At 43.0% G+C, this 12,942-nt stretch overlaps 1 protein-coding gene across 1 annotated transcript in view; it reads right to left on the reverse strand.

Moving 5' to 3' along the window:
• Positions 1-1,231: 1,231 nt before the first annotated feature.
• LOC134459361 (alpha-1,6-mannosylglycoprotein 6-beta-N-acetylglucosaminyltransferase B-like) overlaps positions 1,232-12,942 on the reverse strand; it is a 15,584-nt gene continuing 3,873 nt past the window's right edge. Inside the window, exons 3-5 of the mRNA XM_063211700.1 lie at positions 9,649-9,782; positions 7,224-7,354; positions 1,232-1,276 (exon numbers count right to left, since the gene is read on the reverse strand). Coding sequence (XP_063067770.1) covers positions 1,232-1,276; positions 7,224-7,354; positions 9,649-9,782 — 310 coding nt within the window. The remainder of the gene's footprint in view (positions 1,277-7,223; positions 7,355-9,648; positions 9,783-12,942) is intronic.

The following is a 12,942-nucleotide window of genomic DNA, read 5'->3' on the forward strand; positions in this document are numbered from 1 at the left end:
CCATCGTGATCAATCTTCTGCTGAGCGGCAAAAGGATGATAGGGAGATGAAATCTAAATAGAAACCTCGCCAAGGGATACTGAGCCAAGGCAACCTAGATAACTATCTGTCAGCTTAATGGAGAAAGAGTGTGTGTGTGTGTGTGTGTGTGTGTGTGTGTGTGTGTGTGTGTGTGTGTGTGTGTGTGTGTGTGTGTGTGTGTGTGCGTGCGTGCGTGCGTGCGTGCGTGCGTGCGTGCGTGCGTGCGTGCGTGCGTGCGTGCGTCCATCCATGTGCCTGAGCATGTGTGTACAGTAAGTATTGACTACATGTACTTCATGTGCGTCCGTGTGTGTGTGTGTGTGCGTGCATGCGTGCATGCGTGCGTGCATGCGTGCGTATAAGACAATGAGTGACAGAAAAAGATAGAAAGGGTGATAAAGTGAGAGATAGAGTAAAAGTGTGTGGAGCGGAAGATAGAAAGTGAGACTTTTATTAAAAAGAGATTTTTTTTAAAAGACAGCGAGAGAATGAGTGTGTGTGAAGAAGAATGTTTCTGTGAAGAAACTTTGTGAATTGCTGCCTCTTTCTCTCAGACACTAATGGCGCATCAGTACCCAGATGCATTGGCGATCAGCGCCTCTTTGACGATCATCTTTGATGAGACGGGAAAAGCGGAGGTGAAATCTCAGGGCTGGTTTCCTTCTACACATCAATGAGTACTGGAGGAGAATAGCCATTTATGTACCTGCATCTGCAAAGAGGACGGTTTACGTAAAGCTTAGGTTTTAATAATAGCAGAAACACAGCTCATACTAAAAGCTACATGCACAAGTACACACACATGTAGCAGGAATGAGCAGGCCTACATGGGCACAAGCATTCTGCATCCACATTCCAGACACACATTACACATACACACACGCACACACACATATGTATGCGCACATGCACACGCACACAACACACAACACACAACACACAACACACACACTTTATTTCAGTTCCTCAATGTTCTAATACAACACATTCCACTTTTCTAACTAAAAGCCAAGGACAAAGTTGACAAGAATTGCAGTACACTGAACCCCTTTCTGTACCATTTCTCTGCAACTTAGATCGACTTGGCTTCTGTGGCTTTGTCTGTGGCGGCACCTGGGTCTCCCACTATAATCAATTTTCTCAACTCTCCAGACAGGATGTGCCCAGGCAAGGATGTCGCTGTTGTTGGCTGTTTTGAGGTTTAAGCTCATCAGAAAGGAACACAGCGAGTTGCCAGTCCCATGCCGGAACGCACCTAACAACAACACACACAAACGCACACTCACACGCGCACGCACTCACAGACATGCACACACACACACACATTTCAGATACAATCACAGGCACACGAACATGCAGAGAACACAGGCACATAAGCACAACCCACTTTGTAATGCATGGCTGGATATTGAATTAAATATCCATGAATTCATCATGCCAAAGTCCACGTTTGCCTTAAAAGATGTGTTTCACAATATCAGCACAATAAGTCACAGTCATTCTCTCTCTGTCTCTCTGTCTCTCTGTCTCTCTGTCTCTCTGTCTCTCTCTCTCTCTCTCTCTCTCTCTCTCTTTCCACACAGTCTGTCAGGTCAGACAGTCAGTCAGACAGACACCCAGCAGCATTAGATGAGATTAGATGCCATCTTCCACGACACTGCCAGATCACTCTGGGCAGCCAGATGCAACAAATGGAACTGACAAAAGTTCAGTGGAGCCTGCAGCGGCTTAGCCATGCTCTGAAGCCCCACATCTCCACAACCCCACTCTCCATCCCCAGCCCCTCTCCTCTCGTAGCCACGCTCTGAAGCCCCACATCTCCACAACCTCACCCTCCATCCCAGCCCCTCACTCCTCTTTTAGCTACACTCTGAAGTCCCACATCCCCATCCCCAGTCTCTCTCCGCTCTCCCCCACAGCCCCCTCTCCCTCCCCTGCTCTGCCTCAAAACAAAGCTGGATCAGCAGGCAGAGCCCAGGGCAATCTGGGCCACTTATAGGTGGGCTGGGAGGCTGCTGCTCAGGAACAGAACGTGTGGAAAGGAAGGGAAGAAGGGGAGAGGAGGAGAAGGGAAGAAGGGGAGAGGAGGAGATGGGGAGAATGGGAGAATGGGAGAATGGGCAAGGGCTTTACTAAACCAATGTGCTGCTCCACTGCCCTCCATCAGGATACTATTAGGAGCCAGCAGCCACCAACTGACCCACAGACCTGATTCAAGTCCAGCCCTCCCCAAAGGACTCTGGGGACTATCTGGAACACAGCCATTACTGTGTACTGCCTTCACACCTTCAACTAGTCCATGTAATCATATGGCTCCAATGCTGATTATTAAATAACAAGGAGAGGTAGGAAAGAAAGAAGGAAGGAAAGAAAGAAAGAAAGAAAGAAAGAAAAGCAAGAGCAAAGAGCAAAGAGCAAAGAAAATAAAAAAAGGAAATAGAAAATAAAATCCAATAAGAAAAAAAGAATCAGAAAAGAAAATTGAAAAGACATAAAACAGACTGTGGTAATGAAACGCTAGCCTGGCAGCACCCTCTCAGTGACGAAACACCTTCGGCATTGCTACTAGTCAAGAGCAATGCGAGTACTTTCTGAGCTCCAGAGAACTTGGGAACTCCACCCACTTTGTCGGGAAGCAATCCACTTTGAGCAGCTCCAACGGCCTTGGGTAGATGCGTGTTCAAAGCAGTGACATGGTTTGAGCAGAGACGTTCCATTGGGACTAAGAAAATGTTTGAGAGAGGGATAAGGAGAGGGAGAGAGGGGGAGAGAGGGATGGGGAGAGGGAGAGAGAGGAAGAGAGGGATAGGGAGTGGAGAGAGAGGGATGGGGAGTGGGAGAGAGAGAGAGAAAGGGATGAGGAGTGGAAGAGAGGGATGGGGAGTAGAAGAGAGAGGGAGAGAGAGATGGAGATAAGGAGGTCAGAGGTGAACAGTTTCTGCTTCAGCAAAGTAGGCAGGGTGGACAGCAACTGGAACTGATGAGCTAGTTTATACACCAGACCACAAGCCCCAGTGTCAATACCAATCTACTGTGTGGCTGCACATGTTTGCGTGCATTTGTAATGAATGCATGAACGGACAGCGTGCTGTGTGTGTTTAAATGAATAAGTGGTGTGTATAGTGTACTGTATGTGTGTGCGTGCATGCATGCGTGCGCGTGAAATTGCGTTCCCATGTTTGGTTCTTGTGTGTGTGTTCACATATTATGAACAAACCCACTGCTGTACTCTACACTATATAACTGGAGTCCACTGCTGAACTGCACACTATACACCTGGAGTCCACTGCTGTACACTACACACTATACACCTGGAGTCCACTGCTGTACTCTACACTATATAACTGGAGTCCACTGCTGAACTGCACACTATACACCTGGAGTCCACTGCTGTACTCTACACTATACACTGCTGTACTCTACACTATACACCTGGAGTCCACTGTAATCTACACTATACACCTGGAGTCCACTGCTGTACTCTACACTATACACCTGGAGTCCGTTTCTCGATTCTTTTCGTTGCTAACCGTCTTAAGACCGCCCTACCGTTCCCTTGGATTTAGTTGTGAGCGTCGCTGTCGAGAGAGAGTTGAGTCGCTCTTAAGAAGGACTTTGCTAATGACGATAGCAAAGACGCTTTCGAGAAATGGACCCCTGGAGCCTCAGTCCACTGCTGTACTCTACACTATACACCTGGAGTCCACTGCTGTACTCTACACTATACACCTAGAGTCCACTGTTGTACTCTACACTATACACCTAGAGTCCACTGTTGTACTCTACACTTTACACCTGGAGTCCATGCTGTACAGACCCGACACCTGTCATTTCACTCACCTTAGCTGATTATGGACAATGAATGGCTTTTTAAACGGCATCCCACCACACCTCTCACATCTCACCATTTACATCTCTGAAAAGGGCTTTAAGGTCGCAGAGAGAGGAATGAACAGGAAGGTGTAAACATACAGTAGGAGAATAGCAACAAAAACGAAGAGATAAAACAGCTTCAGTCCAGAAAAAATGCAGGCTGGTTCAGAACAGTCAGAGCATGAGAAGTGTGAGATGGGCTTATGACATGGGCTTATGATTAACCAGCACAGACCATTTTAATTCTTTGGATCGTCTTTAAGTTAATCGGATGTTGGCTGGCATCGGATGGCCAGTCCCATAAAAAAATGACAAATTCTTTACCTTGATATGACTACAGTATGTCAACTAGTGGTCATTACGGCTATGGTAATTATAGAGACTGAAACGGCTAATTAACGTGAACCATCCATTTGTAATAATATCTAGTGTGTTAAAAGCTGGGTATTCATCAGAACATTATGGTTGAATGCATAGGCGGCGCTACAGCAAGACTCTTGGGGAAGCTAAAAAAAAATATTTAAAAAAAACAAAAACAAAAAGGGGGGGGGCGTCATCGGAGAAACTGTTGTGGTATCAGGGTCCGGGGGCACTGAATCAGTCGCCACGCGAGGCCCTAACCGCGGCTTTTGATATATTATCATGACATTAGATGATGTTGAAACAAAATGATGAACAAATAAAACGGAACATTTCCATGCGCAACTACGGGTCTTCATGCTCGTGCGCCAATGGAACTGTCAAACGCGACAGGCACACACACGCGCACACACACACACTGAAGGCAGGAGAGGAAGACGGCTAGTTGCCACACCATGGACTATTATCTCGCAAAAATGTCTCGAGCAATCAAATCATACACCAGACTGACATTTTCATGCGCTAGGTCACTCTACCTCCATCAGACCGGTATCAAAACTCGCAATCAAACTCGCAAAACCAATGACAAGGCAAAATGCGCACACACGGGGGGAGAAGGAGAGCAAAGAAGCCAGCTGATTGAGCATAGGTGTTACCATGCCCAAAAATATCATATGGGGGGCTATCATATCCAACAGACATATCAGATGTCGGTTTTGCAGCCCAAATAATACAAATATGCTGTAATTTTGAATTTTTATTTGAAGTAGCTTGTAATGTAGTTCACTACATTTTCCAGATGGCTGTAGCTAGCTTAATATTTCTATTGGATGTAGCTTGTCTAGTGGAGCTAAATGTTAGCTTACTAGGTTCTACAAGTAGCTTGCGCAAGATAAAAGAGTAGGGAGAGAAAAACAAACAAGAATAAAAAGTTAATTAGTCTTTCGGGTTTCTTAAGATAAGAGCAGCTTTGCATAGTGTAGCATCACCTGAGGATGACTGGGGCTCCAGAGAACAGCAATGCTACCAAGGAAGTGTGAGTGATTGTGTGTGTGTGTGTGTGTGCGTGCGTGCGTGTGTGTGTTTCTGTTTTCACTATCATGGAATTGAAATGCAACACCTGTCAAGATGAAATTCATGAACAAAATGAATGCAGCAGAATGAGACAGCTTACAAATTGCATGCCCTTTAACATCAAGACATCTATCAGAGGAACTGCAGGCATTCCTCAAAGAGTAAAATACACACTCACATACACAGAATGTGCTTTTACAGGAGATAGAATATCTCGACAGGAGTCGAGGAGAATATTCATGGGAATTCAATGAAGTTTGTCAAAAACGCATTTGCATTCATTAATCAAGGTTTTGGCAGCCATTTGCTTCCAGTTCATTTTTAATGAGTCATTATGAACAACTACTGAGCCATCTCGTGACAGAATGTTTTCACTGGCAAGAAGAAATATGTGTAGCTTTGGTTTAAGGGGCATAGCGCTGTCAGTGCTATCAGAAATGAAAAATAATTGGTTTTATTTACTAGAATAGTCATAACCACATATTAAAAGTTTTTGCTTGGTTCTTACTTTTTTTACAATTACATAAAGAGCAGGGCACAATGACTTTGTGAAGCTCAGTAATGTATGTATGGGGTTTTTTTCACAGACCGTAGGCAGCATTTAACTAGGGGATTTGCTAATGTTGAAAAAGTATCTGAAACAGAAGCATTGTATCTCTCATCCAACTACAGTATGGCCAAAGGGGAGCAGAGTCATTGAAGCCATGAAAAGTTGATTTAACACACCGGGTTCGGTCAAGCTTGAAAGTTTATATTGCAACCCGGTGTCACTGAGTGAATGAAAAACCAAAAAGGCACTATGAAAGTGTTTTACTGCATTACGGAGTATTGTACTGTATAACAGAGATGACAGACAACAGATAGAAGATCCGATACAAATGTGTGTGTCACAGCAATCATTTATATTTCATGCACCAGGCACTACTCCATCAAGAATCACATTATTTTATTGTGAGACATGGATGGGGAACCTATGGGCCACGGGCTATTTACGGCCCATGAGACCATCTTATCCGCCCCCATTGTAATGCGTAATGTTATGCAGTTTCACATGAAATATAACATGTTTTGTAAAGCAATCTTACGAATTAGATTCACAATACTTTTTTTTTTTCAGGGGACCTAGAAAAGGTCTTTTGTAAAGCTTACCACCTTCAATATAGATGTAAAGTGCAGGGGGAAATCCTGGTTTGTGTTCATAGTACAGCCCTTGGAGGACTTACTCAAATTTGAAGTGGTCCCTCAAATGAAAAAGGTTGCCCATCCCTGCTGTCACTCAATAACATTTCAACAGCCACACATACTGTTGTGGTGGTGAAAGGATCCTTTGTTGGGTGGTGAAAGGATCCTTTGTTGGGTGGTGGTGGTCTAAAGCTGAAAACCTCGTGATCTAATGTAATTGTTATTGATGAGAACTTCAAAATCGAACATCAGCAGCTACTAATAGTAATAATATTGATCCTTGGAGCTGCCCCTGACCCTACAAAAAGATGCGACGCCTAACCCTGAGTTTAACTCTGCCTTTGGTTAGATCATGCGGGGTCATTCTGGTTAGGAGCACGGCTAAATGTCTTGCATTCTGTAACAAATCATAATAAGGTTGAAACAGGCTTTGTAGATGAGATTGTTGTTGTCAGTTGGTCTTTTAGTTAGATCACTCTGCATCATTCTGGTTAGGAGCACGACTAAATTGGTTGTTATGTAATGTATTAGCGTTCATGGCAGTGAGCTTTGAAGATGAAGATGCGGTCGTGTGCAGTCTCACAATAAAGGAATGCTAAGTCCACAGCACTGCTTGAGCTCCTATTAATTTTCTTTTATTGTTGATTGGTCCTGCACCTGGCCAGCACATTTGTACCCACATGTACTCCTCTGAGTGTGTTGGTCGGTCTCACCTTCCACATGCTGGGCTCCTTGCCGTACACCACTGCCATGTTGGTCACCTTGTTCCTGTGGATGCTCCTCCTCTCAGTCTCATTCAGCTCCTCTGCCACAAAGCCCATAAAGGAGTTGTCTGGCGTGTGCGCTATGAATAAGTATTCACTGTACATATGTATAAATAAACTGGCAGACAGGTAGACAGACATACAGTGTCGAGATTTAGCATAGCCACATTACACGATACACATGAAATATTCTTTGAGTAGGAATGTGTTGAAATGTAGTCGAAGTGAATACATTTTCATTATCTGCTTACAACCATTATTATTTTATGAGAAATCCCAATAACACAGGATTTTGCCATGACTATTTAAACATGTACGTATCTCATTTATTAGTGTAACATACCGTGTTTTACTTTGTACTCACCCATGCTAGTTTTTTGTCATTTAGAGCACTTCGGAATATATTGGGTTTGGGGATAAGTGATTGGTGATACAGTTAATTTCTAATGGCTAATGTTGATGGAACAGCAGCAATATCAATGTCAATGTCAATGTCAACAGTCTTGTCACCATTGTCAGTGTCAGTGCAGCCAAATGATGCCTCTTGAGGGACAGATGGATCAATCCAGTTTGGGGAACTTGTGACCCATCACGATTACAGACACACTTCATCTGCTGTGTGCCATTGGCATGGCCGGCCTTCATCTGCAAGTGACTTCTAGAGTCAGGCTCAAATGGTGCCAGTGGGATTTCACGTCACGACTTTTGTTTATCAGCCATCTCCTCCTCAAACTGAGCCTGACAAACACCTCATCAGCCAGCTATTTTCTCTCAAGTCATTAACCAAGACAAAGAACCACAGAGGGGGCCGAGAGATTATAGAGAGACAAAGACACTTCATGAATAGTTAGAATTAAGGCAAGGTAAGGCAAGTTTATTTATATAGCGCATTTCATACACAGGTGCAACTCAATGTGCTTCACAAAGTTAACAAATGTAAATGAAAGGAAACAGGGAAGAAAGAAGGAAATGAATTAGAGTCAAAAAGCATTTAAAAACATTAAGATAAAACATAAGGTAAAAATAATAATAAAATAAAATAAAATAAAAAAAATTAAATAAAAATAAAAATAATAAGAATAAGTAATTTAAGCTAGGGGAAAGCATCTGAGAACAGCTTTGTCTTGAGTCTAGATTTAAAGCTATCAATAGTGGGTGCATTTTTTACGTCATCTGGAAGCTGGTTCCAAAGCTTTGAAGCATAGAAGCTAAAGGCTGCCTCTCCACACTTTGTTTGACTTTTGGAATCACCAAATTAGAGGTCAAAGACTGAAAATCTCCTCCTTAGATTTGAATGGCTGCAGATACATTTCTGTAAAGTCTGAGCCATTACAAATCATTCCCTCGATCATTCTGAGATGCATGGGGTGTTATTGTGTGAGGTAGAGAAGCGCCCTGGTGAGAATACTGGGGCTGGTATACTGTATGAGCTCAATAAACTGCTGACATTTTCTTGACCCTCTCTATCAGTTTCTCTGAACCTCTCTAAAGTTGGGAATACAAAGGATGTTTTGGAAGATGTCGACGGCTTACTTGACTTATAGACAATCAAATCTGGAGCAGAAGGTGTAAATTCATTTTAATCATCTTTATGCATCGCAAGACCACATTTCTGTTTTCAGTAACTGCGTTCTGTGTCGGTTTCAATGTACACCTTCTTTGGACCACTGTGGACAGTCCCGGTTTGGAGTTGTGTGTCCCAGGTCCCGAGCAAACTCTGTCAGGACACAAATATATCCCGGTTTTGGCCACCCACCACATTGCGCTATGTCTATCAGAGTAAATATATGGAAAAGATTACATGTTCACCTTCCACAATTCATGGCAGCAAGCGCTTGTAGACCTCTAGAAAGTTTGAAGGAGTCAGTTCCGATTTGTCATTCCTCCCTCTAAAATGGATTAGAATGCAGGAAATTGCATCTAAAAAATACACATTTTACTGGGGGAGGACCCCCAGACCCGCCCGCCAAATATTGTCCTTCAGTCACGCACAAAGTGTCCCGGTTTTCCACTACAAAAATCTGGTCACCCTGGTCTAACTACCACTTTTGGTGCTGTGTTTCTTGTTGTGTATTGAATCTTGTTGTGTATTACTGTACGTGGGAAGTTGAGGATAGAAGAAGACAGAGAGGTGAGAAGGGTTGCCAAAGTTATGGTCCAACAAATACATACACTTACACACAGACACAGGCACACATGCACACACACATTCACACAAGCAAGCATGCATGTACGTGCAGTCGCGCACGTATAAACACACACTACTACTCTACACACACACACACACACACACACACTATCACATCACATGCAGGTATTCAACAGACACTTCAACCTCAACATCTGCAGGGGTAAGATCACTTGGCCAACTTACGGAACATGGTCATGTACTGGCGGCAGTTGAGGTTCCAGTAGCCCCAGTTGGAGCGGTAGTTGTGCTGGGTGGCATACAGCTCATGGTTGTAGGCCGGCTCCGTGCCAAACGTGTCAATCACCCGCATGTGACACCTGAGAGAGAGAGAGAGAGAGAGAGAGAGAGAGAGAGAGAGAGAGAGAGAGAGAGAGAGAGAGAGAGACAGACAGACAGACAGACAGACAGACAGACAGACAGACAGACAGACAGACAGACAGACATAGGCTATATACATACATACATTCATACATTCATACATACATACATACATACATACATACATACATACATACATACATACATACATACATACATACATACATACATACATACATACATACATACATACATACATACATACTATACATACATACTGGAGTTGAGGTGTCCAACATTAGGTGTCACTAATGGTCCCTTGTGCTGATATCGCCTGGTTGCTGTGTCTGCTGTGTGTTGTGATGGAGTTGAGGGTTCAACAGTTTGCTCTGAGCTGACACACCACCACAACTCATTATCATACTGCACAGCTACTGCACTCACACCTACTGTATCAGGACTACTTGACACTTCTTTTCTTTTCAGCCCTCCTTCACACTCCTACACACACACACACACGGTACCCACCCCCCAACCCCCCCCCCCCCCCCCCCCCCCCCATGTGCACGCACACACAACATATCACACCACATTACCACCACACAAGTGCACAAACATACACGCAGACAAACTCAAGGTAGTAGCTATGCATTATATATCAGCTTAGTCTTATTGAAAACTCTTGGGGAAAGAGGAGATATGCTATAGACAGCTGGAATTTAGAGGAATAGGGCACAGAGATACAGTTAGGGCCATAAATATTTGGACATCTGCACATTTTTCATCTTTTTGGTGCTGTACACCATCCCAATGGAGTTGAAATTAAACAAACGAGATGTACATTAACAGCAGACTTTCAGCTTTAATATGAGGTTGTTTGCGTCCAAATCGAGTGAACTGTGAAGGAATTATGACATTGTCTATCAGTGCCACCCCATTTTTAAGGGACCAAAAGTAATTGGACAGTCTAGTATTTATACATCAAACTTTCAATTTTTAATTATTTGGTTGCAAATACTTTCCAGTCAGTTACAGCCTGTAATTTGCCATCCATAGACATCGATAGACACTGGGTTTTAGCCCTTGTGATGCTATGGTGAGCTCTTTATTGCAACAGTCTTCAGTTCCTGCTTATTCTTAGGGTATTTCCCTTCAGTTTTGCCTCCAGCAAGTGAAATGTTTGCTCAACCATACTCCGTTGAGGTGACTGACTGGGCCATTGAATAATATTCCACTTTTTTGGGGTAGAAATGGCTTAGTGGCTTTCAGATGAAGCTTTGGGTCATTGTCCATCTGCACTGCGAAGCATTGTCCAATGAGTTCAGAACCATTAGGTTTAATATGACATGATAATATAGCCTGTAAATCTTCAGAATTCATCCTGTGGCTTTTGTCGGTAGTCCTCATCATCAATAAATACAAGGGGAAAATAGTATTGACAGATATGCATGCCCACACCATGACACTACCACCACCATGATTCACTGATTGGGTGGTATTCTTTGAATCATGAGCAGTTCCTTCCCTTCTCTATACTCCTTTCTTCCCATTACCCTTGTACAAGATGATTTTAGTCTCCTCTGTCCATAGGATGTAGCTCAAGATCTATACAGTCTTTTTAAGACGTTGTTTGGCAAAGCCAAATCTGGTATTGCTATTTCTGATGCAATCAATAATTTACATCTTTTAGTGAACCCTCTGTATTTCCTATGGTGAAGTGTTCCTGAATGTTCTTGATCTTTTTTCTTGATTGTTGCCTTGGACATGTATCCACCGTTCACCTGGACACTGTTCTACATCTGGCAAACTTTTGGGAGATGGGTTTTTGTTCATCAGATACAGAATATTGTCTGTCATCCACAGCATTTGTCTTCCATGTCTGCCAGGTAATTTGGTGTTGCTGTGGTATTGCTTTTTTCCAACACTCTGAACTCTTGAATTAATCATATTCAATGTTTCCCCATCTCTCAAATGGGCTTGTCAAGATTTTTTTCAACCTTATGATGGCTTGAATCGCTGATGGTGACAGGTGGACTTTGGATCTCATGGACATTCCGTAAAACTATATGAAAATGCAAATGGAACACTTCAAATGAACTCTAAGACCTTGTATTGACATCTTGGTGGTGGTGTAGTAAGGGAATAACACACATCTGACTGGAGAATAGCTGAGAAGCCTACTGTCCAATTACTTTTGATCCCTTGAAAAGTGGGCAACACACACAAAAAATGTTGCCATTTCATTCCTGTTAATGCGACATGGAGGTTAACACCCTCACATTCACGCTAAGAGTCTACAGTTAATGCACAGCTTGTTTGTTTTTATTTCAAATCCCTTGTGGTGGGGTATAGGGTGGAAAAGGGTGATAATTGTGTTGCTGTCCAAATATTTCTGGCCCTAACTGTAGATTCTCTTTCGTGTGTTCCCCTTTGACCTGAACTTTTCCATAATGGTACACTTTTACATATTTTTTTCCAACAACAAAAATCATCCTCCATACTAATGCAAATCACTACATAATACCCTCATGATCCTAAAGAAGACAAAAGCTTATCAAAGGCATCAAGTTCTGTTTTTTTTTTCAATCTCAAGGCCTGCCTATGAAAAAAGGTTGCAGAGTAGAAGAAAAGAAACACATATCCATTTCCAAGAATTTGTTGTTATGTGACTCATGTTCAGAGCTCAGCATTTGTTTCCAGATCCTGCAGAGGTGACCCCAGAGTGCATGCAGGGGCTGACAACACAACAGACAACTGGACTCTGGATACAAAGAGGCTGGAGAATACACTCAATAGAGAAAACCAAGAAGGGTTCAGAGGTGTAGAGAGGGGGGGGGGGGGGGGGTGGCACTCGTAACGGATATTTATCCTTATTTTTTGCATCTACTGCACATGCTTCTCATGTACACCAATGTGTACAGTTATTTTCCTCTGTGTGTATCAATATTTATTGTTTTCTTTTTGTGCTGAGAGCCTTGGCAATACATCAACATCATACAATACATTTATCAGGCCATGAGCTATTTAACTGAGTAAACTGAGTTGAATTTGGAGAAGGAGAGAGAGAGAGAAAGAGAGAGAGAGAGAGAGATCTATCTATCTATCTATCTATCTATCTATCTATCTATCTATCTATCTATCTATCTATCTATCTATCTA

The sequence above is a fragment of the Engraulis encrasicolus genome, chromosome 2 (assembly GCF_034702125.1).
Source record: "Engraulis encrasicolus isolate BLACKSEA-1 chromosome 2, IST_EnEncr_1.0, whole genome shotgun sequence".
In the NCBI taxonomy this organism is placed as follows: Eukaryota; Metazoa; Chordata; class Actinopteri; order Clupeiformes; family Engraulidae; genus Engraulis; species Engraulis encrasicolus.